The sequence below is a fragment of the Sinohyriopsis cumingii genome, chromosome 7, assembly GCF_028554795.1.
Source record: "Sinohyriopsis cumingii isolate HCF-2022 chromosome 7, ASM2855479v2, whole genome shotgun sequence".
NCBI lineage: Eukaryota > Metazoa > Mollusca > Bivalvia > Unionida > Unionidae > Sinohyriopsis > Sinohyriopsis cumingii.
In genome coordinates this window covers 20497952-20523374 of record NC_142967.1, presented here as the reverse complement: position 1 = coordinate 20523374, position 25423 = coordinate 20497952, and the positions used below count along the sequence as shown (strand labels likewise).

At 34.7% G+C, this 25423-nt stretch overlaps 1 protein-coding gene across 1 annotated transcript in view; it reads left to right on the top strand.

Moving 5' to 3' along the window:
* The first annotated feature begins 2869 nt into the window (after nt 1-2869).
* Nucleotides 2870-25423, top strand: part of LOC149794836 (salivary peroxidase/catechol oxidase-like) — a 29349-nt gene continuing 6795 nt past the window's right edge. Inside the window, exons 1-8 of the mRNA XM_089963980.1 lie at nt 2870-3067; nt 8974-9115; nt 10168-10382; nt 13652-13834; nt 14446-14503; nt 18177-18283; nt 18976-19077; nt 19801-19902. Coding sequence (XP_089820106.1) covers nt 2878-3067; nt 8974-9115; nt 10168-10382; nt 13652-13834; nt 14446-14503; nt 18177-18283; nt 18976-19077; nt 19801-19902 — 1099 coding nt within the window. The 5' untranslated portion in view covers nt 2870-2877. The remainder of the gene's footprint in view (nt 3068-8973; nt 9116-10167; nt 10383-13651; nt 13835-14445; nt 14504-18176; nt 18284-18975; nt 19078-19800; nt 19903-25423) is intronic.

Below are 25423 nucleotides of genomic sequence, written 5' to 3'. Positions count from 1 at the left end.
TTTTCTAGGACATGTCTTGGGACATGGACAAGTTAAACCTATAGATGCTAAGGTCAAGGCTATCTCTGAATTCCTCATGCCTGTTAATAAAAAGCAACTGATGCGATTTTTAGGTATGACCGGATACTATCGAAACTTTTCTTCCATTTGTTCTATAATTGCTGAATCCCTGACAAATTTATTGAGTAAGAAAAACAAGTTCATTTGGACTGAAAAATATCAGGAGGCTTTTGACAAGTTGAAAGCCAACCTTAAAAGCGCTCCAGTTCTTACAGCTTCAAATTTCAGCCGATCTTTTAAATTGTTGTTAATGCAAGTGATGTTGGGGTTGGACCAATTTTGATTCAAGAAGATGAAAAATGGTATTGATCATCGAGTGTGATATTTTTGTAAGAAATTAAATAAGCATCAAAGAAATTATTCAACAATTGAGAAGGAATGTTTGGCTTTGCTATTGGCATTAAAACGTTTTGAAGTTTACCTTAGTTCAGCTCCTTCTTCGATTATTGTGTTTAGTGACCTCAAGCCCCTTACTTTTATCGGCAAAATGAAAAATAAAATTCAAAGACTACTAGGGTAGAGATTTTTGGTACAGGAATATAATCTTGACATCACGCACATCAAGGCAAAATATAAGTTAATAGCAGACGCACTTTCCCGTGTATAACAATGTATTATTTCATGCACACTATGTGTAATTCATGAGTTCCTTTTAACCTTATATATAATTAGTCTCTGGTAAAAGGAAGTCTTTATCATATAAAATCTTTCGTTTCTTTATGGGGGAAGTGTTATGTATAATTGATTTTATTATATCTGACTTAATATATATTTTATTTCAATTTTATTGTTTTTCAGTTTTTTAAAAAAAATATTTTTCATTACATGCTGTTGGAATGCAAATTTCTTCATTGGAGATGATACTTTTTTCAGAACATAGTTTGCCCATGATTGTTTGCTTTAGTAAACACCAGATGTGACCGAGATCTTAACCTTGATTCAAAATTAGTAAAAGCCACGTAAATAAGTTCTATTTTTATTTTAAAATGATTGGTTGTTGTCGAGGTCATGATGGGACTACGTGATTTAAGAAGTAAACAATTTTTTTTAAATTTTTATTTCTTAGAGTTAATTGATTGGTTTCGTCAGGGTCATGTTAGAGTAGTTGACAAATTTGACTTAAATAAGTTTATGAATCATTTATAATTCATGGTCGAAATTCAATCAAAAATTTTGAGTGGGACGTATTGTTACATACAAAGTTTCTACTTCATATGAAACTTGTTTGAAATGTAGACTATCTGAAGGAGCATCAATAAATATATTTCAGAAGCTATTCTTTGATGGCAGTTTGTATTATGGTAAGTTCCTGTCCACGTTGTTTGCACTTTGTTTATTCTGACGTTGATCATGTATAGTCCTTATCTCAACTCTCCTGTGGGAAAGTACACATTAAACATTTGACAGAGTACCAGCATCATATCCCATGTGTTCTGTGTCAATGTTACTCATTTAAAATGTCAGCTTAATGATATGATGTCAGCCTTTGCACCCCTGTGTTCTAGCTTATCTTACATCCTCATATTCGCCTAAACTCTAGAAATGTTCTTGCTTACCTCTGTTCTGGACGTGCAACGTTCACATAATCTTCTTAACAATTGTATTCTGTGTTTAATATTGTATAGTTTGTTTTCTCAAGTAGCCGCTAAGGTTGATTTTTCTCATCCTTCATGTATTTGTATGACTGATTGAACTCCTCGCTATATCTATGAATCAATCTCTCCCTGGATCGATAGATGTGTCGTCGCCCTTTAATTCCGTCTTTGTTCTTAGTCTGTAAGTAGGTCGGAACAATGTTTTCCTCTGTTCAATGAACACGTAATTGCATAGTTCCCTCCATTTCTGTTAATGTTACATTTTTCTGAAGGGACAACGCCACATAAGAAATATATAGCTCTCAATGCTTGGGTCAGTCGGTGCCTGCTTCACTGAGTGCTCTTAGGAACAATTAAGGATGAAAATCTATAGTCTTTTGAGACAGCCAATGCTGAAAAAGCAGTCTTTTGAGACAACCAATACTGAAAAAAGCAGTCTTTTGTGACAGCCAATACTGAAAAAGTGGTCTTTTGGAACAGCCAATAATGAAAAAGTGATCTATTGCGACAGACAATGTTAAAAGTTGCTTCACCAATGTGACTTATTAAATCCCCTGCGATATATTTTGAAAACTCAGGACTAATTGCTGAGATAATTAAAATGCAAAACCCAATTTTGAAAACTAAAAGTGGGAAATCTTGAATGCGATGACAAAACGAAAATCAATAAATGACGTGCTTCTGACGCATGCGTTGTCGTTCAGACATTTCATAGTTTCTCCATCCTGTTGAACCGATGTGAATGAAATAAGTGCTTGAAAATCGTACTTATGAAGAAAATGTATAATTAGCACATATAGTAAAGTAACTGTAATTATCAACTCTATTTGTGTATGTGTTGTGCATGTGTGTGTATCTTGTGTGTATCAATTCTATTACCAAAACTACTGAATAAAATGTGATAGAAATTATCATCACGTAACAAATTACTAAGCTTCTACTGAAGAATTATCATAGAAAACTGATCACTTTGCATTTCACATATCCATCTGCTTGCATCGCATTTTCGAACTGTTATACATGTATCAAAATTTTGTCACGTGTAACCCTGCCAATCACCTCCTACGGTACCTAAAAACATTCATCTAGCTAACGCTTTGGCCAATCGTCGTGCAATTTTCACTTGATCCTGATGATTGATACAAATTGAGCCGATATTGTATTTCCAGTAGTTGCCAATAAGTAGACAGACGTTCCAGTGAGACGGTCTACGTTGCATACCATGGGACTCTGGTCAATTTCGGTACTGCTTATTCTCCTGTCTCTGGATAAGGTACAAATAGCATGTTCCTGTAAAAAATGGAAGGAATATACTGACGAACAGCTATATAAAATAATTTCAACAGCCCTACAAAATGCAGAGGTGACGCATAGAAGTACCCAGACTTTGAGTGAATACCTCTTCAACACTGGTGAGTAAGAGAAGTAAAATTCAGAACCAAAAATTTTAAATAAAATGAAATTAAATATTTTACCTTACTATAATTTGTGAGTAAGGATAATTGTATCGGTGGCAAATGTATGTCAATGTTTGATTCTAAATTATTATCGTACAGCTTTTTGAACTCCGAATATCAAATTAGAAATGTATTGACCTTACTGTACTAATATAATCAAGCGTTTTATCATCTTCAAGTTATCATTTTGTGACATCGAGGATTACGCACGTGCTGATTAAAGGTAATAAACGGGACTTAATGAATTTAAAAGTAATTTTGTCGCATTGTGTACGGTGTTCGTCACCTAGTGAAATCATTTTAGTTGGATGCTATTCCTTTTGAAGTCCCTAATGAAGTCAATTGTAGCCAGTGACCGTATCATATTTTAGTAAGGTGTCGTCTATTTAAAAGTTAATAATTAGGTAAATAACGGAAAGAAAACTAACACAACCACACCCAAAACAGAGGGCGCAACTTACACGAGAGGAACCATTACTACGCTAAAGAGTATGATCAGAATGAACCTGCTATTCTAGAGATGCGTTCTGATTAGGCGAGCGAAGAGAGAAAAAAAACCGGATAGGTTAAGACACTGATACGGAATGTGTAAGGGCTCACGGAAAAAAAGAAACAAATTAGTTTAATGCATTTGTTTCAAACTTTTTCCTGAAATACTTGCTAAACTGCTAACAAATTTATCATTCCGCCTCCCCCGAAATTCGTTGCAAAAAAGCAAAACGTGTCAGTGATGGTATTATATTATATTAAAGCGAAGTCAACTAAAAGGTGTACAAGTTGTATAAAGCCATTTTTATTGCATTTTCTGGTTAAGATTAGAAAATGGATATTTTGTTTTTGAAAAAGATGTTGATATTTCTTTGCTTAATTTCCACTTGAACAATCACCAATACATAATCTGCATTATTTCGATTTATTTGGTAAACTACAGCTGGAAGTCAAGCATTGCACACATATTGTTACCGTATCTTCTTAATTTCGATTTATTTTGTAAACTACAGATGGAAGTCAATCACTGAACGCATAATGGGACCGTATCTTCTTTAATTTGGAATGGAAGTCAATCATTGTACGCATACTGGGAGCGTATTTAATTTATTTATATTTATTTGATAAACTACAGATGGAAGTCAATCATTACACACATACTGGAACCGTTATAGTATCAGGGGATCAAAATAGTTGGGCCGGTCTAAAGGCAGATTAAATAGAAGATGTATATGTCTTCATTACGCATGAGGGTGGGGGTAAATACTGCTGACCTTCCAATTCCACGTGCTAATCCTGACAAAAACAGTAACAGGTTTAGGAATCACCTGCTAGACTTATAAATGAACATTGGTGTACGCAATGTAAATGGAAGATTAGGTGACGATGCAGAGAAGGGTATTTACACATGAGTCACAACAAATATAAAAGTACAATTGATTACGTTATGATTTCTGAGATCTTTTTTCCTTCATTAAAAGCTTCAGAGTATAAAGTTTTACAGAATTTTCAAATCCTAGTTCGTTGTCCTTCTCGTTGAAAACAGCAGTTAATAATCGGAAGTACATGAGATTGGTACAACTGAAATGCAATCGAAAATCATGAAAATTAAAATACAATATAGATATACATAACCATGCTTTTTCGTACACGTCATATCAGTACAATTCTGTTCTGTTCTGTTATTCCTTTAGATATCGATACTTATGTAAATAATGGCTAGAGACCGTATCACATTTTATTTCCATGTTATTCCTTTAGACATCCATACTTATGTAAATAATGACAAGCGACCGTATCAGATTTATATGGATAAACTCGCACATGTAGGGGTAAAGAATGAAACAAACCTTAAATGTAATGAAAAAGGCAGTGAGTAACATGAGTAAAGGCAGTGAGTAAACATGAGTAACGGCAGTGAGTAACGCGAGTAAAGGCAGTGAGTAACATGAGTAAATGCAGTGAGTAAACATGAGAAACGGCAGTGAGTAACATGAGTAAAGACAGAATAGAAATGGAGAGGAGGGATGGAGCAAAATGCATTTAGTCACATCAAAGCACGATTTGTTTGCTGACAGACTCCAACAGTTTATTTCAGTAACACTTATGGCAAAGTTAATTGCGTTTCTTAAATTAACAAATATATACAAGACTGGTATTTTTAAATGAATAGATTCAGTACTTGTATCGAATATATGCCCCCATATCTTGGAAGTGTAAGGACAGAAACCGGTACTTAATGCAGAGCTGAGAAAGTGTAGACCGTCCATGTTTTAGGGAAGTGTACGTCACTGTTAGCCCAGTTTTGAAGCGACGTTGAGCTACGTAAGCGAGCCATTGTTAAGTTACTTGCGGTTACTCTTGCTTCACTATGATCTTCCAACACTGCTAGAACTCAATCCAACTAACATTCAAGTCTATTTACTATTAACATTGGTTCAAGGTGTTTTCGCCTGTTTTGTGTTCTTGGCAGGAGACAACTTTTGTTTCATGCAGCCATTTTTTAGCAGAGATGGTTTTGTACATCCGCAGTTTTTGTCGTTATGGACTAATTCAAATTTTAGAATCTTAAATCTCGACTCCTTTTGTGAGAGTATTTATGGTACATTCTTATTTTATATAACACTAAAATCTACGGAACGAAGTTTGCATAACGTTGTTTACACCCTGATATGAACAATCTTTATAAACCTGAAATCATGTTATTGCAAATTCAAATCAAGTGAACTTTTCGTAAACAAACGTATTGTTTTTAAAACAAATATCCCCAGGTCTTTGGATCCTAGCATTCTGCAAAACATCTATCACGTACACGAGATGTTACTTTTGAAATAATGTCGTTTGCTAGAATGTTCAGGGCAAATAAATGTCTGAAGATTAGACAAGTCGCTAGAACTGTTAGTTATGTATAACATATAATTTTTATCATTGAAGCTTGGAATATGTCACTAAATATTTTACTGATGTCTGAAAAATAGGTGATAGCCTACAGTTGTTTTAAACGTAGGCATGCAATTACTTTATATAAACACATATATAGATTTGCCTTCATGTGTTCAAAGCGAAAATGGTTGTATAAAACGTTTAGAAACAGACGGAAGGCATATATTTGTTTTACAGGTGTCCAGCTAAGAGAGGAGAGTGGAAATCGAGAATGAATTTGTTATATCAGTATATGTGTACTAAATATTGCAAGGGTGATGCACTAGAACTGCGAAGCTGCTCATGACAGAACGATGATATAGACATATGAGAGAAACTACATCAAAATCTGTTAGAATAACTAACATGGAAAGGCAAGACAATGTGAAACTACACCAAACATGTTCAAATAATTAAATGGACAGAAAACCATGTAAAACTACACCAAACATGTTCAAATAATTAAATGGACAGAAAACCATGTAAAACTACACCAAGCCTGTTAGAATAACTAAATTGGAAACGCAAAACCATGTACAACTACACTAAATCTGTTAGAATAACTAAAAAGGAAAAACAAAACAATGTGAAGCTACACCAAACCTGTTAGAATCACTAACATGGAAAGGCAAGACAATTTAAAACTACACCAAACCCGTTAGAATAACTAAAAAGGAAAGACAAAAAAAAAAAATGCAAAACTACACCAAACCTGTTAGAATAACTAAAATGGAAGTGCAAAGCAATGTGAAAATACACCAAACCTGTTAGAATAACTAAAATGAAAATGCAAATCAATATCAAACTACAACAAACCTGTTATAATAACTAAAATTACCATGTGAAACTACACCTAAACTGTAAGAACAGCTAAAATAGAAAGACAACACACTGTAAAACTACACCAAACCTGTTAGAATAACTAAACGGAAACACAAAACCATGTGAAACTACACCGAACCTGTAAGAATAACTACAATGGAAAGACAAAACCACGTGAAAGCACACCCCACCTGTAAGAATAACTACAATGGAAAGACAAAACCACGTGAAACTACATCAAACCTGTAAGAATAACTACAATGGAAAGACAAAACCACGTGAAACTACATCAAACCTGTAAGAATAACTACAATGGAAACACAAAACCACGTGAAACTACATCAAACCTGTAAGAATAACTAAAATGGAAACACAAAACCTTGTGAAACTACACCAAGCCTGTAAGAATAACTACAATGGAAAGACAAAACCACGTGAAACTACATCAAACCTGTAAGAATAACTACAATGGAAACACAAAACCACGTGAAACTACATCAAACCTGTAAGAATAACTAAAATGGAAACACAAAACCACGTGAAACTACCTCAAACCTGTAAGAATAACTAAAATGGAAACACAAAACCACGTGAAACTACATCAAACCTGTAAGAATAACTAAAATGGAAACACAAAACCTTGTGAAACTACACCAAGCCTGTTAGAACAACTAAAATGAAAAGATAACACAATATGAAACTGTAACAAACCTGTTAGAATAACTAAACTGGAAAGACAAAACCATGTGAAACTACACCAAACCTGTTAGAGATATATACAAGGCGCAATACCATTTTCGTCACGAAAAAATTACATAATTCCTCCTTGACCACCGTTGCTTGTGCAAAATGTAAAGCGCCAAGCCATTGTTAGGTGGAAGATTTGTAAAGCAAAATCTTTAACACCTACACACAATGTCCCAATGTGAAATGTATGGCACTTGCACACTATGTTCTAGAGTGAAATGTATAGCAATAGCAAGCAATGTCCCAGAGTGAAGCGTATAGCATTTGCACGCAGTGTCCTAGAGTGAAATGTATAGCAATAGTACACTGTGTCCTGGAGTGAAATGTATAGCAATAGTACACTATGTCCTGGAGTGAATTGTATAGGAATAGTACACAATGTCCCACAGTGAAATGTATTTCAATAAAACACAGTGTCCTAGAGTTAAATGTATACTAATATCAAACCATGTCCAGGAGTGTAATGTATAGTAATAGCACACAATGTCCCAGAGTGAAATGTATAGCACTTGCACACAGTGTCCCGTATTAAAATGCAATGCAATATCACACAATGTCCCACAGTGAAAATGTATAGCAATGGCACACTGTATCCCGCAGTGAAATGTATAGCAATATCGCACAATGTCCCAGAGTAAAATGTATAGCAATAGTACACAATGTCCCAGAATGAAATGTATAGCACTTGCCCACGATGTCTCAGAGTTAAATGTATAGCAGTATCACGCAATGTCCCATAGTGAAATGTATAGCACTTGCAGGCAGTGTCCAGTATTCAAATGTATAGCAATAGCACACAATGTCCCACGGTGAAAATGTATAACAATTGCACACTGTATCCCGCAGCGAAATGTATAGCAATATCGCACAATGTCCCAGAGTGAAATGTTTAGCAATAGTATACAACGTCCCATAATGAAATGTATAGCACTTGCCCACGATGTCTCACATTTAAATGTATAGCAATGTCACGCAATGCCCCGAGTGAAATGTATAGCACTTGCACAGCGTAATCTGCAGTGAAATATCAGCTTGCTGGAATCATCGCTTTTCTCTGAGAAATTGAAAACTTTGCATTATAATGAGATATTCTTAAATGTTAGGATCTTTCTATATCCAAGTTGCGACAAAACTCTTAAATACACACTGTTTTACTTACCCTTCCGTTCAGAATATCGGCGCTATATGCTTAAATCCAGTTGTAAGAAAAGGTAATATCCCAGTTTTAAAAGGTGGCTTTTAGTTATATTTGGGCTATATTCTCCTTATAATAGATGTGTTCTGACGTCATCGTCTAATAATCAGTCGACGTTGAAACTTAATTTGCGAATTCGATTAGTTTATTTGACTTTTAATATATTGTATTTCTTTTGAATCAATAGGAATTGATGAAGCCCCAGCAAGGTCTTCCCAATGGACCTACCATCAACATTACGCAGCTTTCAAGAAACTGAAACATGGTGCAACTTCAGATGTGGATACAGGAATCATCATTGATTTTTCAACTACAGAATTGACCAGGAGGTATGTGTATTTACACTGCAACCTGCTGTGTTTTCAAAGCACGAACTATCGTAATGTCAGAAAAAGTTACTCGTTTAGCAGCGACAAAATTGACTAGAGCGTTGGTCCATTCATACTGAGGAAAGATCATAGGTTAGATGGTTAATGTAACTAAACTTTCGTCTTGACATTAAAAGTTCAAATTTCATCCCTAACCCAGAAACCACTACAAGAGATCATGGATCAAAGTACTATAAAATATAAAAAAGACACGATCGAGAGGCAATACAGTTGGCATTTTGTATCTGAGTGAACGCAAATCTGAAATTTCAGGTGAAAAGATAATGAGAGGATTGGGTGGGGATGGAGTAGCGTGGCGGGGCAGCGTAGTGCGGGGGAGAGGGCAAGACATTTGTAAATACACAAGATCCTTACTGATATTACTGGGGATCAGAATACCGATATATTCGATAGCAAGTTTAGCCTGATATGAATTTCCAATCCCAGATGTACCCCAACATTTTGGCATTTTGTGAAACACATAATATTTAATTATATAACATTTTGTTAACGTCTTGCAAAGGGCTGAAAGAATACTTTACGATGTAGGTTTGGAATATAGGGTATTTGGTAGTGTCATCGGTTATTAACTCCGTCTCTTTGATGATACATTGATGTCACCGACAGAAATAACTTCGTCTCTCCGTCGAGACATTGATAAATCCGCATTTTTGTCGATACATTGAGAACACCGACATAAATAATTCGGTCTCTTTGTCGATACTTTGAGAACATCATCACAAAAAGTGTACAAATAACAATCATGTGTGTGAACAATTTCACTAGCACATGTTTTACTCGTGTATATTATGTTTAGCTCCGGTATCATCGTAGTAGTTGCAATCCTCGGGTATTATAAACAATAATACAGTAACATATATTCAATATGTTCTACAAAGAAAAAGAACTATTCAAACCAGCTGAAACTTCAATAATTATTTTCTCAGTGTTCTTACATGATTTTGTCAGTATTTTGTCAATGTTCTTACATGACACTCTTCTCTGCATTTAAGTTTCGACGCATCCATCGAAGAACTTGCGTCCTGTCCGAGAATTGTTGATATCTGGCTCAAGTTGATAAGACTAAGATGTACATATAGGACCGTCAAATGTTTTCCCGGAGAACGATATAGAAGGTTGACTGGGGAATGCAACAATCTAAAATTTCCACTTTGGGGGATGGCGGACAGAGCGGAGAGGAGATTTCTACCTCCAGACTACCTGGATGGTAGTACCTTTATATTATTCTTTTGCATCGTGCTGCTGCATTTGTTGTTGCTGTTGTTGCTGCTGCTGATAATAATAATAATAATAATAATAATAATAATAATAATCTAGGGGCAAATAAAATGAAAACATTAAAAATAATAGCACATATTATTATTGTTATTATTATTATTATTATTATTATAGTATTTTGGTTGTTCTTTGATTCTGAGGTCAGACCGGTTTCTGTGGTCTTAGTGGTGCCTGTAGTTTCTTCAGGCCGTTATATGGTTTATTTGGCACCACTCCAAATAGTTTCATTTAAATTAGCAGATTCAAAAAGATATAAATTTCTTGGATAGGTCACCACACTTGTTACTTTCTCTTTTTGTTGTTGTCGTGGGACGTGAAGGTCCCATTCTACCGTAACAACTTGGATGCATGTCAGACTCTCTATTTTACGAGCCACAAAATGTATGGCCTCTTATGCTGTAACAACTGGGATGCATGTCAGGTCCTCTATTTTACGAGCCACAAAATGTATGGTCTCTTATGCTGTAACAACTGGGATGCATGTCAGGTCCTCTATTTTACGAGCCACAAAATGTATGGTCTCTTATGCTGTAACAACTGGGATGCATGTCAGGTCCTCTATTTTACGAGCCACAAAATGTATGGTCTCTTATGCTGTAACAACTGGGATGCATGTCAGGTTCTCTATTTACGAGCCACAAAATGTCTGGTCTTTTATGATGTAACAACTGGGATGCATGCCAGGTTCTCTATTTACGAGCCACAAAATGTATGGTCTCTTATGCTGTAACAACTGGGATGCATGTCAGGTTCTTTATTTATGTGCTACAAACTGTATGGTCTCTTATGCTGTAACAACTGGGATACATGTCAGGTTCTTTATTTATGTGCCACAAAATGTATGGTCTCTTATGCTGTAACAACTGGGATACATGTCAGGTTCTTTATTTATGTGCCACAAAATGTATGGTCTCTTATGCTGTAACAACTGGGATGCATGTCAGGTTCTTTATTTATGTGCCACAAAAATGTCTGGTCTTTTATGATGTAACAACTGGGATGCATGTCAGGTTCTTTATTTACGAGCCACAAAATGTATGGCCTCTTATGCTGCAACAACTGGGATGCATGTCAAGTTCTCTATTTATGAGCCACAAAATTTATGGTCTCTTATGATGTAAAAACTGGGATGCATGTCAAGTTTTCTATTTATGAGCCACAAAATGTATGGTCTCTTATGATGTAACAACTGGGATGCATGTCAAGATCTCTATTTATGAGCCACAAAATGTATGGCCTCTTATGCTGTAACAACTGGAATGCATGTCAGGTTCTCTATTTATGAGCAACAAAATGTCTGGCCTCATGTTGTAACAACTGGGATGCATGTCAGGTTCTCTATTTATGAGCAGCAAAATGTCTGGCGTCTTATCATGTAACAACTGGGATGTGTGTCAGGCTTTCTGTTTATGATCCATCAAATCTCTGATCGCTTGTGCTGTAGGGTATGAATGTTGGACAACCAATGATTTTGTCTGTTCAGTTTTCAGCCATCATCATGCAACCTTTTACCTACTAAAGCGTATATTTCTTAAGATGGCTGGTAGACTATCTTGTTCAGTTGTTTTACTTATACTGAGCTAGCTTATGCACTCACTGATTCGGTAGTTAACTTTCTCATCCACACTCACTGGTTCGGTAATTAACTATCTCATCCACACTCACTGATCTGGTAATTAACTTTCTCATCCACACTCACTGATTCGGTAATTAACTATCTCATCCACACTCACTGATTCGGTAATTAACTATCTCATCCACACTCACTGATCCGGTAATTAACTATCTCATCCACACTCACTGATTCGGTAATTAACTATCTCATCCACACTCACTGATTCGGTAATTAACTATCTCATCCACACTGATTCGGTAATTAACTATCTCATCCACACTCACTGATCTGGTAATTAAATATCTCATCCACGCTCACTGATTCCGTAATTAACTATGTCATCCACACTCAGTGATTCGGTAATTAACTATCTCATCCACGCTCACTGATCCGGTTATTAACTATAACATACTAATTCTGTTCAGTGGAGACATGAGTTGTTTTTATTGCTTTCTTTTTGATGAATTAAGGTTGTCTGGACTCTTTTGTCTTTGATTTTTAAAATTTCTGAATGTTGTTCTACCAAATGAAGCTATTTCCATGTGCCCTCACCTACCTTTTGCTCTGCTTGAAATCGGTGAATGCATAACATTTCGGACGATTTGGGTGTTTTATTTTCTGATTATTCTTGCTGGCAATAAGTGCTGAGGTCATTCTCTATGAGAAGGTGCTCTACTTGAACTACGGCTATAAATTTGCATCATTTTCCCAATGTGTGTTTATATTCTATTTGTTTTTTTTTCTCCACAACATAGTATGCATTGCTTATCGGGCTTCTAACGTAGATTTTTCTGGGAAAGTACAGTTAGCTTACGTCAGACATTTTATGACGCTGGCAATGGATATGAATATATGTGTTTTATTTTTTCTGTTAATGTATTTTACCACTTTTGTTCTTATCCACGATTCTATCTATATCTTATACAACAAACTGTGCATGTATCGATAGCTGTACATGTCATTGGAATGTACAATGGTTTTATGATAATCTTTTTCTTCTAAATCAAGAGCATTTAGGTATTTACCATCTTCATCCTTCCCTTACATTTAACATCGAGGTGGTAGGAAGCGTCTGCTTTATGCCTTTGTATAAGCCTCTTACAACACGCTTGATGCTTAGAACACTGGATACTTAGAACGCAGTTCCAGAAGTATAACATAGGTGAGAGAGCATATTGAATATCTCAGGAAGTCTATTTATTTTCAGACTCATTCTGCCTTTGTATAAGAGTATCAAACGCAAAGTTGAGAGTCAATCTCCTCTGATGAATTTTTAACATCTCCAGTACATTGCCATGAATACTAATCTTCATTCTTCAAGACATTACGATTTGAAACTATTCGTCGTATGTTTCTCTCTCTAGCAAACTAGCCCAAAGATTCCATCAGAATACAGTATATCACTTGATTTTCTCGTACACCGTCAAATACATGTTTTTTCTTCGTGTTTGTAAGCCCCACATGCTGTTTGAGACATATTTTGGCTTACAGCTCTTCTGGATAGGAACTGAGTTCCCTTCTTCTTTGTTTACCAATTACATCCATCAACGCCACCAATACTACTGTAATATTTCTTTCTAAAGGTGTATCCATACCCCGCCAATTAAGTGTGGACGGACACCCTCTCCCAAGTGCCCGGATGGTCAGCAATATTGTTCACAGACAAGATCCGTGCTGCCCTCTAAGGGAAAGGGATCTCAGTTTATACGTAATGCAGTGGGGTCAGATGGTTGACCATGATGTAGTGGATACCGCCGGATTGAAAGGTATACCACCTTATTTTAGTTAAAGCCTCTAAACTGTACTAGAGAGTATATTCAAATTAGAGTCTACGATGTTTACATTGCTTGGTATGCGCTAATTACAAGTAAATGCATTACCTTGTAAACAATGTTTATTCTCTTGTAGGATCCAGTGATAGTCCCTCTCTCTCTCTCTCTCTCTCTCTCTCTCTCTCTCTCTCTCTCTCTCTCTCTCTCTATATATATATATATATATATATATATATATATATATATATATATATATATATATATATATATATATATATATATATATAATTAGCAATGTAACTTGTAGTTCTATAATTATGATCAAAGATCAATGGATAAATAGATAAACAAATAACAAGATCTTTCATAAAATTATATTCTTATGGCTTCATATATAATGCACTGCAATATGTCAAAAACAATGCTTCGCTTTAATTGAAACAGCTTTTGAAGACTTTCTTCTTGTTTAACGATATAAAAATCAAAATAATTAGAATGACTGTAAAAGAACATGTGTCTACAGGTGAAAACAAATTATAGATTTACTATGACAGCAATTATACGCGTCATTTCTGTGAATTTTATTTTATTTTCATTGTTTCCAGGGGCAGGTGATTCCTCCATAATGTGCTGTAATATTTCTGAGAAACTGTTGGCCAAAAGGTGCCCGTTCTTACTTCTGGATCTTACCATACATTATAATAGATTCATTCAGATAGTATTGGACAAGTATCGAATTAGTCATCAAGTATACGATTGGACGTGCATCATATATTTCGCAATCTGTGAAAAAGTTCACTAAGTTTAAAGTGGTTTTTTTGGGGGTGGGGGATGTATGTCACAGTTTTATGCAGCACATATTTAGCCTTTACTTTGGTAAATTATGGATCAGACACTTTATATTTGACAACAGAGGTAATGGTCATGGATCAGACACTTCATATTTGACAATAAAGGTCATTGTCATGGATCAGACACTTCATATTTGACAATAAAGGTCATTGTCAAGGATCAGACACTTCATGTTTGACAATAGAGGTAATAGTCATAGATCAGGCACTTCACATTAGGCAATAGAGGTAATAGTCATAGATCAGGCACTTCACATTTGACAATAGTGGTAATGGTCATAGATCAGACACTTTATGTTTGACAATAGAGGTAATAGTCATAGATCAGGCACTTCACATTTGACAATAGAGGTAATAGTCATAGATCAGGCACTTCACATTTGACAATAGAGGTAGTGGTCATAGATCAGACACTTCATGTTTGACAATAGAGGTAATGATCATGGATCAGACACTTCATATTTGACAATAGTGGTAATAGTCAAGGATGAGACACTTCATATTTGACAACAGTGGTAATGGTCATAGATCAGACGCTTCATGTTTGACAATAGAGGTAATGGTCATAGATCAGACACTTCATGTTTGACAATAAAGGTAATGGTCATGGATCAAACACTTCACATTTGACAATAGAGGTAATGGTCATAGATCAGACACTTCATATTTGACAATAGAGGTAATGGTCATGGATCAGACACTTCATGTTTGACAATAGTGGTAATGTTCATGGATCAGACACTTCATATTTGACAATAGTGGTAATAGTCAACGATGAGACACTTCACATTTGACAATAGAGGTAATAGTCATAGATCAGGCACTTCACATTAGGCAATAGAGGTAATGGTCATAGATCAGACACTTCATGTTTGACAATAGAGGTAATGGTCATAGATCAGACACTTCATGTTTGACAATAGAGGTAATGGTCATGGATCAAACACTTCACATTTGACAATAGAGGTAATAGTCATAGATTAGGCACTTCACATTTGACAATAGTGGTAATGGTCATAGATCAGACACTTTATGTTTGACAATAGAGGTAATGGTCATAGATCAGGCACTTCACATTTGACAATAGAGGTAATAGTCATAGATCAGGCACTTCACATTTGACAATAGAGGTAGTGGTCATAGATCAGACACTTCATGTTTGACAATAGAGGTAATGATCATGGATCAGACACTTCATATTTGACAATAGTGGTAATAGTCAAGGATGAGACACTTCATATTTGACAACAGTGGTAATGGTCATAGATCAGACACTTCATGTTTGACAATAGAGGTAATGGTCATAGATCAGACACTTCATGTTTGACAATAAAGGTAATGGTCATGGATCAAACACTTCACATTTGACAATAGAGGTAATGATCATGGATCAGACACTTCACATTTGACAATAGAGGTAATGATCATGGATCAGACACTTCACATTTGACAATAGAGGTAATGATCATGGATCAAACACTTCACATTTGACAATAGAGGTAATGGTCATGATACCAGCGAACTCTAGAGTAAGAACCGTTATTATTCATTGCATTTTTCATTCACAGATGTCAGTCACCATTTCACTAAAACAACCTTGCCACTTCTAAAACATTGTTGAAGACATATTTTCTTTTGGCTGTGGTTAATTCTGAAAGAATTATAACATGTTTGTAACAACATATCGTAACATAAAACCAGAGATTGGTATTTTAGACTTACTATCTGCATTTTTCTCAAGATCAAAGCGTAAAGTTTTTAACTTAATGTCTGCATGTTTCTCACCACGATCAAAGCGTAAAGTTTTTTACTTACTGTCTGCATTTTTCTCACCACGATCAAAGCGTAAAGTTTTTGAATAACTGTCTTCATTGTTGTCACCACGATCAAATCATAAAACATGACTTCAAATACTCAGATTTAAAAGTTTATGACCGAATATCTGATTTAAATAATTCATCAAGATGACACCATTTTAGCGATTGCTACTCATTTTGGGATTACTATTTATTTTGGGGATTGCTACTCATTTTGGGATGACTATTCGTTTTAAAATTGCTACTTATTTTGGGATTACCACTCATTTTGGGATTGATACTGATTTTGGGATTACTAATTATTTTGGGATTACTACTCATTCCCCATTTGAATATCTTTATACATCGCCATAAAGATGTATCTTCAAGCGTGGCATAACATAAAAGACGAAATTAAGTATGAGTTGGCATTTATAGAAAACTTGCTATAAATGTTGGTTTTTATTGGATATCAAATGACCGACTTTCATTTTGAAAATACAATCAAAGAAAGGCGATTATGTACAATAAATGTCGTGTTATGATTTGTGAGATTAATGTACGTCATAAAAGTATTTATCCGTGCCCTTACGTTTCTGACATATGCAGACGTCTTTTTTTAATGATGTCTATCTATTGATTGATCCCGTATTGGCTTCTTTCTATACATAGATCGATGCAATATTGAATCTCTCTCTCTCTCTCTCTGGGCCTAAACAGAAATAAGAAATACGAAAACAAGATAAACTAAACAAGTATTAATTTTCTAAAATATAAATTCATTTATATAAAATATAAAATCAAACAAAGTGTAAAATTAAATCACATTGTAGGAATTCCGAGACCATTATTCTAAATTGTACTAACACTTTCACACTAATCTGGAAATTGTCCAACGGTTATAATGTAATTATGAGCTATCGTGCTAACACCGCTGATGAATTACAGTTCTAAATCCAAACTGTATTACTTCAAGGTATCCTGTGAAAGTAGAATATCACCCAAGTTCTTGAAAGTTAAACATAATCAAATATAATTATTTAAATATTCAAGTTCCTGAATAAATTCACATAATCCAAAAGGTACTGACTGTTTAAATTAAAGATTCTCCACTCTGATGAATCCAACGGACGCATATTACAGATAAACCACTGTGTCTTCTCCACGACTCTTAAGAACCTGGCACGGATTGAAGAATATATACGTGGTGCGTGTATTCTCATTACATAGTCTCTATATACGCACCAAATCAACAGAATCTGATTCACCAAAATATTTTCCAACAATTAAATCGTATGATTTCTTAATGACTCAAACATTCATGTCATGATCTTCTGAAACTATTGAACCAATCGATAATTAGGGCTTGAATGATAGGCCTACGGGGCAAACGCGCTCTTGTTTTCACGTGATGTTGATGAGACTTACATTTAAATTAATGTTTGGCGTATTTGACTTAAATGGTTGTTGACTTGATATTAGCGATCGGCCTTGGTTTATGAATGAGATTCCTACAACGTAGTGTTCGTGTACTTTACTAGAGTAGTGACCAGCCTATGAATTAAAGAATTAAAATATAATTGTCATAAACTCAAATGGTTTAAAACAAAAGTATGTTATAAATTTAATAGATGATTCAGATGTCCGTAACACTTTATGTTTTGTTAATGATTCTTTGATTCTTTCTAGACCTGAATGTTTCCCGATTTATATTCCGAAAGGTGATTTGCATTTCCCAAATGACTGTATGAACTTCGTACGCAATCTACCTGCGAGAGATGATTTCTGCAGATTCGGTAAGACCACGGAACTTCTAGACTATTCACTCTCTGATGGCTACGGTATTTTGTCATTTAACGTGCAGGTTGAAAATACATTTTTTATTTTTTTTAAACGCATTGCATTGAATTTCTATTGCAGAATGTCTGCAAAACAGTAGACCGTTTCGTTGCCTTTACTAATATACTGTAGACGCAACAGTTTAGTGAATTATTTTGAAGATGAGATATTTGTCATGCCATTTGAAGGGTATGCTTACATTTGATATTATCACAGGCAGGAGACACGTGCATATAGCAGTGAAATCTGTGATATGTTCTTGCTTCATTTAATATTTTATTTTATTTTATTTTAGTTTTTAATTTACATATAGGCCTAACATGGTTTCCTAATTACGGTTGAATGTATTGTCATAACACGTTACCAGTGAATTCTCGCACATGAGGGTATACCAAAGATATTTGAATTGTGTACCAGCGAACCAGATGAGATATATGTCTACACAATTTGCCGTTGATTCATTTTCAGCACATACTCTACATTTTTTTTTTAATTTTAAGTGCTAACCTAATGAAAAGTCTTTAAAATTTCGTATTGATTTCATGGATGCGGAACAGAGAAACAACTCTTTCTAATGGATTTTCTCTCGCTTTCACTCGTGATACGTTTCTAAAGTGCCAATTGTATTTTTGCATAATAAATATTTTAGGTTATAGAAACCAGGTGAACCAAGCAACTTCTTTCCTCGATGCATCTTTCCTCTACGGCCAAACACAAGAGGACAGCAAGACCATTCGTGCTTTCAAAAGAGGCTGGTACATTTTGGATGATGACTTTCATGAAATTAATACTACTACTACTACTACTACTAATAATAATAATAATAATAATAATAATAGGTAGTAACAGCATTATTAATAGTAGTAGTGGTGGTATTAGCAGAAGATGCAGGATAGTACTTGTTAGTTAATTTGTATTGAAAGGTTATAATGTGTACACGATTAGATATACTATAGTTTATAATGTCAACTCGATATCTCTCTCTCTCTCTCTCTCTCTCTCTCTCTCTCTCTATATATATATATATATATATATATATATAAGATTTTTTTATAGTTTGCATGTGTACTCGATTATGTATAGTACAGAGTTTGTGCAAAAGACCACCCTCTCTTTACCCGATGCTGTTTTGTTGCTTTTGTGTTGTTTCCATTAAAATCATTGTCGTTTTTGTAGGACTAGTACAGCTAATATATTTGTCTAAATGTACAAAAATTTCGAATGGTGTCGATCAAAGAAAATTGTTTTCGATGTGAGTGTACTAAATTATAGCCAAACTTGGAATCGAGAATATATGGATACAAATCAATTAAAATAGAAAAGTTAGATACCCTGAATCTTTGTCAAATCCACTCAAAAGTTTGTTATTAAACTAATCTAATAGTCTCCCTTTTATTCCGACAAAATGTTCACGCTCCAGAAGTACTGGATTAGCCATGCTTCCCTGTTGAATAATATAACGTTTCTATTTTAGGGATGTTACGTATGACTCCGAATGGTCTATTTCCACCGCCAGGCTCCAGTGACACGCGAAGTTGTCGGCTGGAATCAGAGGAGCATTACTGCATGAAATCAGGTCAGTAGGAATGGATGTAGGCTATATGCAGGATCGGTGTATATTTTTCGTCTACATGCGTACATACACAGATACATACATACATACATACATACATACATACATACTCAAATTAAACTTTCAATCGGAAAAACCTAAGACACAGTAAGTAGGCTGCATTTTAATTCTAATCATTTCAATACTTTTAGTGTTCAAGAAATGGTGAAGAACGATAAGCAACTTGCAACTTTTATGATAATAAGAAAACCCACTAACAATGCTTCGTTTTACCTATACTAGAAATGCATTTATATTTCTAACTGGTTATTTTATATTTCCAAACAGCAGGCAATTATTTTTTGTCCACACTGTTTTACCAAAATGATTTAGAGGATAGTATAAATAACAGAAACAGATACAATTACAGGTATTCATAAAGCTCTGCCTGTGACTTTCCATGCTACCTCTGTTTAAAATCACTTATGACTTTCAGTCTGTGAGGTTCCTTGCTACTTAATATCATTTTGTAACTTTATGCCTGTGTGGTTCCTTGTTCGCTTTGTTTAAAATAACTTTATGACTTTCAATCTGTGCGGTTCCTTTCTATTTAATATCCCTTTATGAGTTTCAGTCTGTTTAGTTCCTTGCAATTTAATATCATTTCATGACTTTATGCCTGTGAGTTTCCTTTCTAACTCTGTTGAATATCACTTTATGTCTTTCTACCTGTGTGGTTACTTGTTGCCTCTTGTTTGATATCACTTTATGACTTTCTGCCTGTGTAGTTCCTTGCTATTTAATATAAATTTATGGCTTTCTGCCTGTGTGGTTCCTTGTTATTTAATATTACTTTATGACTTTCAGTCTGTGAGGTTTCTTGCTATTTAATATCACGGCATGCCTTTCGGAATGTGACGTTCCATGCTGTTTCATATCACTTAAGACTTTTGCCTGTTATTTTCCTTGCTACCTCTGTTTATTATCACTTTGTGACTTTCTGCCTGTGTGGTTCCTTGTTACTTAATATTACTTTATAACTTTCTGCCTGTGAGAGTCCTCGCTATTTAATATCAGTTCATGACTTTCTGCCTGTGAGGTTCCTTATTTTTTCATATCACTTTCTGACGTTCTGCATGTGGGGTTCCTTGCTATTTCATATCTCATTATGACTTTCTACCTGTGAGGTTCCTTGCTACCTCTGTTTAAAATCACTTTATGACGTTCTGCCTCTGAGGTTCCTTGCTATTTAATATCACTTTATGACTTTCTGCCGGTGAGATTACTTGCTACTTCTGTTTAATATCACTTTATGACATTCTACTTATGAGGTCCTTTGCTATTTATTATCACTTTTTGAATTTCTGCCCGTGTGGTTCCTTGCTACCTCTATTTAAAATCACTTTATGACTGTCTGTCTGTGAGTGTCCTTGCTAGCTCTGTTTAAAATTAGTTTATGACTTTCTGTCTGTGAGATTCCTTGCTGTTTGAAATCACTCTATGACTTTCTGCTTGTGGGGTTCCTACCTACCTCTGTTTAAAAAAATCACTTTATGACTTTCAACCTGTCTGGTTCCTCGCTATTTAATATCATTTTTTTACTTCCTGCCTCTGTGGTTCATCGCAATTTAATATCACTTTAAGACCTACTTGTCATATGTTTATTATTTCTTGCATTTAATTTGGTCTAACTCATTATATTTCTTCGACAAAGAAAATTATTTGTACGCAATGAAAAAATACAATGTATCATATATTATAATATATTAGTGTTGACAGGAGAAAGGGCACGCTTTAATAGCCGTCTTTTGCACCTGCCAGACAGTCGGTGAGCATTCTTTAATGCTGGTTCAGCCATTGCATTCGAATAGTCACGTGATAGGCCTGCGATGATGGAGTTAACTTGGTCTTGCTATATATATGTCAGTCTATTCAGAAACCTGTTCATTAGATTGCGACACACATTTCTTTTGAAGACGGTAGAATGCAAGGCGTTCTGTCAGTGAAATTGACAACAACACCTTCTAAATAAACAATACAGAATTATGACGCGTCAGGCTAACCCAGTTTTGATCTGACTGAGATCAGCTACAGAGTTTGCGGATACAGAATCAGATTTCGGATACAGAATCAGATCGTGGATCAAGAATCAGATAGCGGATAGAGAATCAGATCGTGTATCAAGAATCAGATAGCGGATATATAATCAGATTGCGGATATATAATCAGATTGCGGATAGAGAATCAGATCGTGGATCAAGAATCAGATCGTGGATTAATAATCAGATAGCGGATACACAATCAGATAGAGGATACAGAATCAGATCGTCGATCAAGAATCAGATAGTGGATCAAGAATCAGATAGCGGATACAGAATCAGATAGCGGATACATAATCAGATTGCGGCTACAGAATCAGATCGCGGATTTCATCAGGTGAAGATAAAGAAGTCAAGAAATGAATCATAAAGCATGGTTCAAAATTGAATTAAATGTTTCCAGCCTAGTATGGAAATCATTGGATCTAATGATAAGTCTTTCATATTGCTAAAGTTTGGGTCAAATCTGCTTAGTAATGTATAAGGTGTAAATTTCGTAGACTCTATAACAACTATCTTGTAGTATTTGCAATTGTGGAAGTTAATTTTATTGTACATTTAATTTTTCAGAACACAATATGACGAGTAAAATATCATGAATGAAAATTGATTCTTTTGAACAATATTTTAGTCCTCTGACATTTAGGAATTAACTACAGCAAAGATACTAGTGTATTGTTTTAATGGAAAGGAATATGTCTTGATGGTAGGAAATATGTGTTAAAAGAAAGGAATATGTGTTAAAAGAAAAGAATATGTGTGAAGTGTTATGTTAGTTATTGTGTCACTATTATTAAAAACGAGTCACTTTGTTGAATTTTGCACTGACCTTTATAGTACACTAAATTAAGAATCAGGCTGTGTTTTTACCTTTTCCTACATACATTTCGACTTTGATAGTGTAATAAATTAAGAATCGGGCAGTTTTGTACCTTTTCTACATGAATTTCGACTTTGATAGTTTACTAAATTAAGAATTTAAGTTTTGATCTTTTCCTAAATGATTTCGACTTTGATAGTATACTAAATTAAGAATCGGGCGGTTTTGTACCTTTTTCTACATTGATCAATAAACTTTCTATTCCATTGAAAGAAACAAACTGTGCAACGTTTAATTCAACATTTTATATTTCTTTTATTTAATAAATGAAACATACACCGTGCAAAAATGCACGCTACTCTCTGCCATGGAGGCGAGCGCGTACATGTGGTGATATTCATTTAGATGAGAACATGACTGTTAGAGAGAATGTAATGTAATGTAATATAATGTAATATAATGTAATGTAGTGTAATGTAATGTAATGAAATCTCATGTAGCCCAATGAAGCACAACGAAATATTGATATTGGGAAAGAAATGATGTAATATATTGATGAAAATTGAAAATAACAATGTATCGGAATAATTCAGTCGTAGCATATGTTCGTGATTGTCTCAGCGCTGCTGTTATGGTGGTGGGAAAAGTTGAAAGATTGTTGCCAGGGTAATACCTCAGTCAAAGGATATCGATTAATTTTAGATTCGTTTGTATTTCATTACGCGAAAGGGAAATTGTTGATATGCTATCAACGTCTCTCTCTCTCTCTTTCTCTCTCTCTCTCTCTCTCTCTCTCTCTCTCTCTCTCTCGTACTAACAGCAGATACCTGCGACCACTTTCCGTCCATTTTCAATATTTTTATTAATCAGTTTATGTTTTCTCTCATTACAATTTAAATCTTTTAGTGTATTTAGTTTACAGGAGACAGTCCAAATGTATTGCCTGGGAAACATGAACTTAAGTAGGATGATTCTCATTCCGCAGTCGTCGAAGCTAAGGTTGTTTAAAAGGATGTTATTTCATGTAGCCAGAGAAACACAACGAAAATATTGATATTACGAACCAATGACACAATAATCAATGAAAAAGGGATATACCATTATGAAAACATTAGCCAGAAGTATTCTTTGTAGGATTACAGTTGTGTGACTGTCAGTGATGCTGCAATGGTGGCGTGTACATTTTAAAGTTCAATGCGCCATGGTTCTTGCCAGGGTATTGTGTCTCATCGGTTTTGGATAATATCTCAGAAAGGACATATATTAATTTAGAGTTGCACGTATTTCATTACCTTCCAAGAAACGGGATAACACAATGCTGTTCCAAATGGATACAAGTGAATGTTTTACGTGAAAGAGATATTGTTGTCTGCTACATTCTACCAAATATTTGTTTGACACCTCTCTCTCTCTCTCTCTCTCTCTCGCACTAACGGAAGCAGCTAGCGATCATTAGCCTCGTTTTTCAGTATTATTATAAATCCTACTCATTTATTTTGCTCTCCTTTCATTTTTAGTCTCGGTGTTTTCGCAATTTTTAAATTTAATTTGGGTGATAGATTCTTTTCCTTGGATGAGAACTAGATCTACTAATTCTCGAGAAAAGTTTGCAGTCTTTGTTGGCCATCAAATTGAAATCGTGGTTTGCATTTTTATTTTCCTTTAGGTAGAAGTAGTTGATCGAATACGGGTACCTATTTAACATATAAATACATGGCGGAAATCTTTCCTTAACTCCGATCAATTTAGGTGGCAATTGATCCTGTCAACAACATATACTATTGGGGCAGTTTATGAAGCATAAAGAAAACTTTACTGGTTCATAAAACTTCAGTCATATCTCTCTCTCTCTCCACACCCACACACACACACACGCACACAAACACACGCATACACACTGTTATGTATATTTGATTTAATTTATATTTGTTTTAATTTAATTTAACTGATTGTTTATTAGTTTTAATTTTTTAAAATTCCATTACATGTTATTGTATTGTAATTTTATTTACTCGATTTAACATTGTCCAGAAATTTAATTCAGTAGTAAACAACTAATAATAGTGACTTTGTAACTAATGCTGACCTAATTCATGACCTTGGTTCAGAACTATAGTGTAAGAGTTGTTCTTAACAACGTTTTTTAAAATAATTTATTTTATATTTTTTCTCAGAGTAAGATTTATAAAGTGGAATCGAGGCCATACTAAGCATACGTGACAAAAAACATGTATCAGTTAGGTTTTTCCAGAGGTTTGGCTCACATCAAGGCATCTGTTTTGCGTTCTTGCTAGATTTATTATTGATGTTTTGAGAACGAATATTCATTAGTGCCTTAACACTTTTTCTTTTCCCGTCAAATTATTTGGATTCCAATAGATTATTTTTCCCTGGAAATACTTGTGCTCTAAATTAATCCTTGGACAAGGACAGTTGTTGAATTTTAAACATAATTCAGACACTGGAATATTATTTACTGTGATTCCACAAACAACCGTTAAGACATCAGTACAACGCTAACCACAGCATACGTAATCACCTTTCAATTTAGATTTCATTGGGATTCGAACTCAGTTTCATTAGGACCTTTTAGTGCTAGGACTTCTATTTATTTATTCTTGCATTA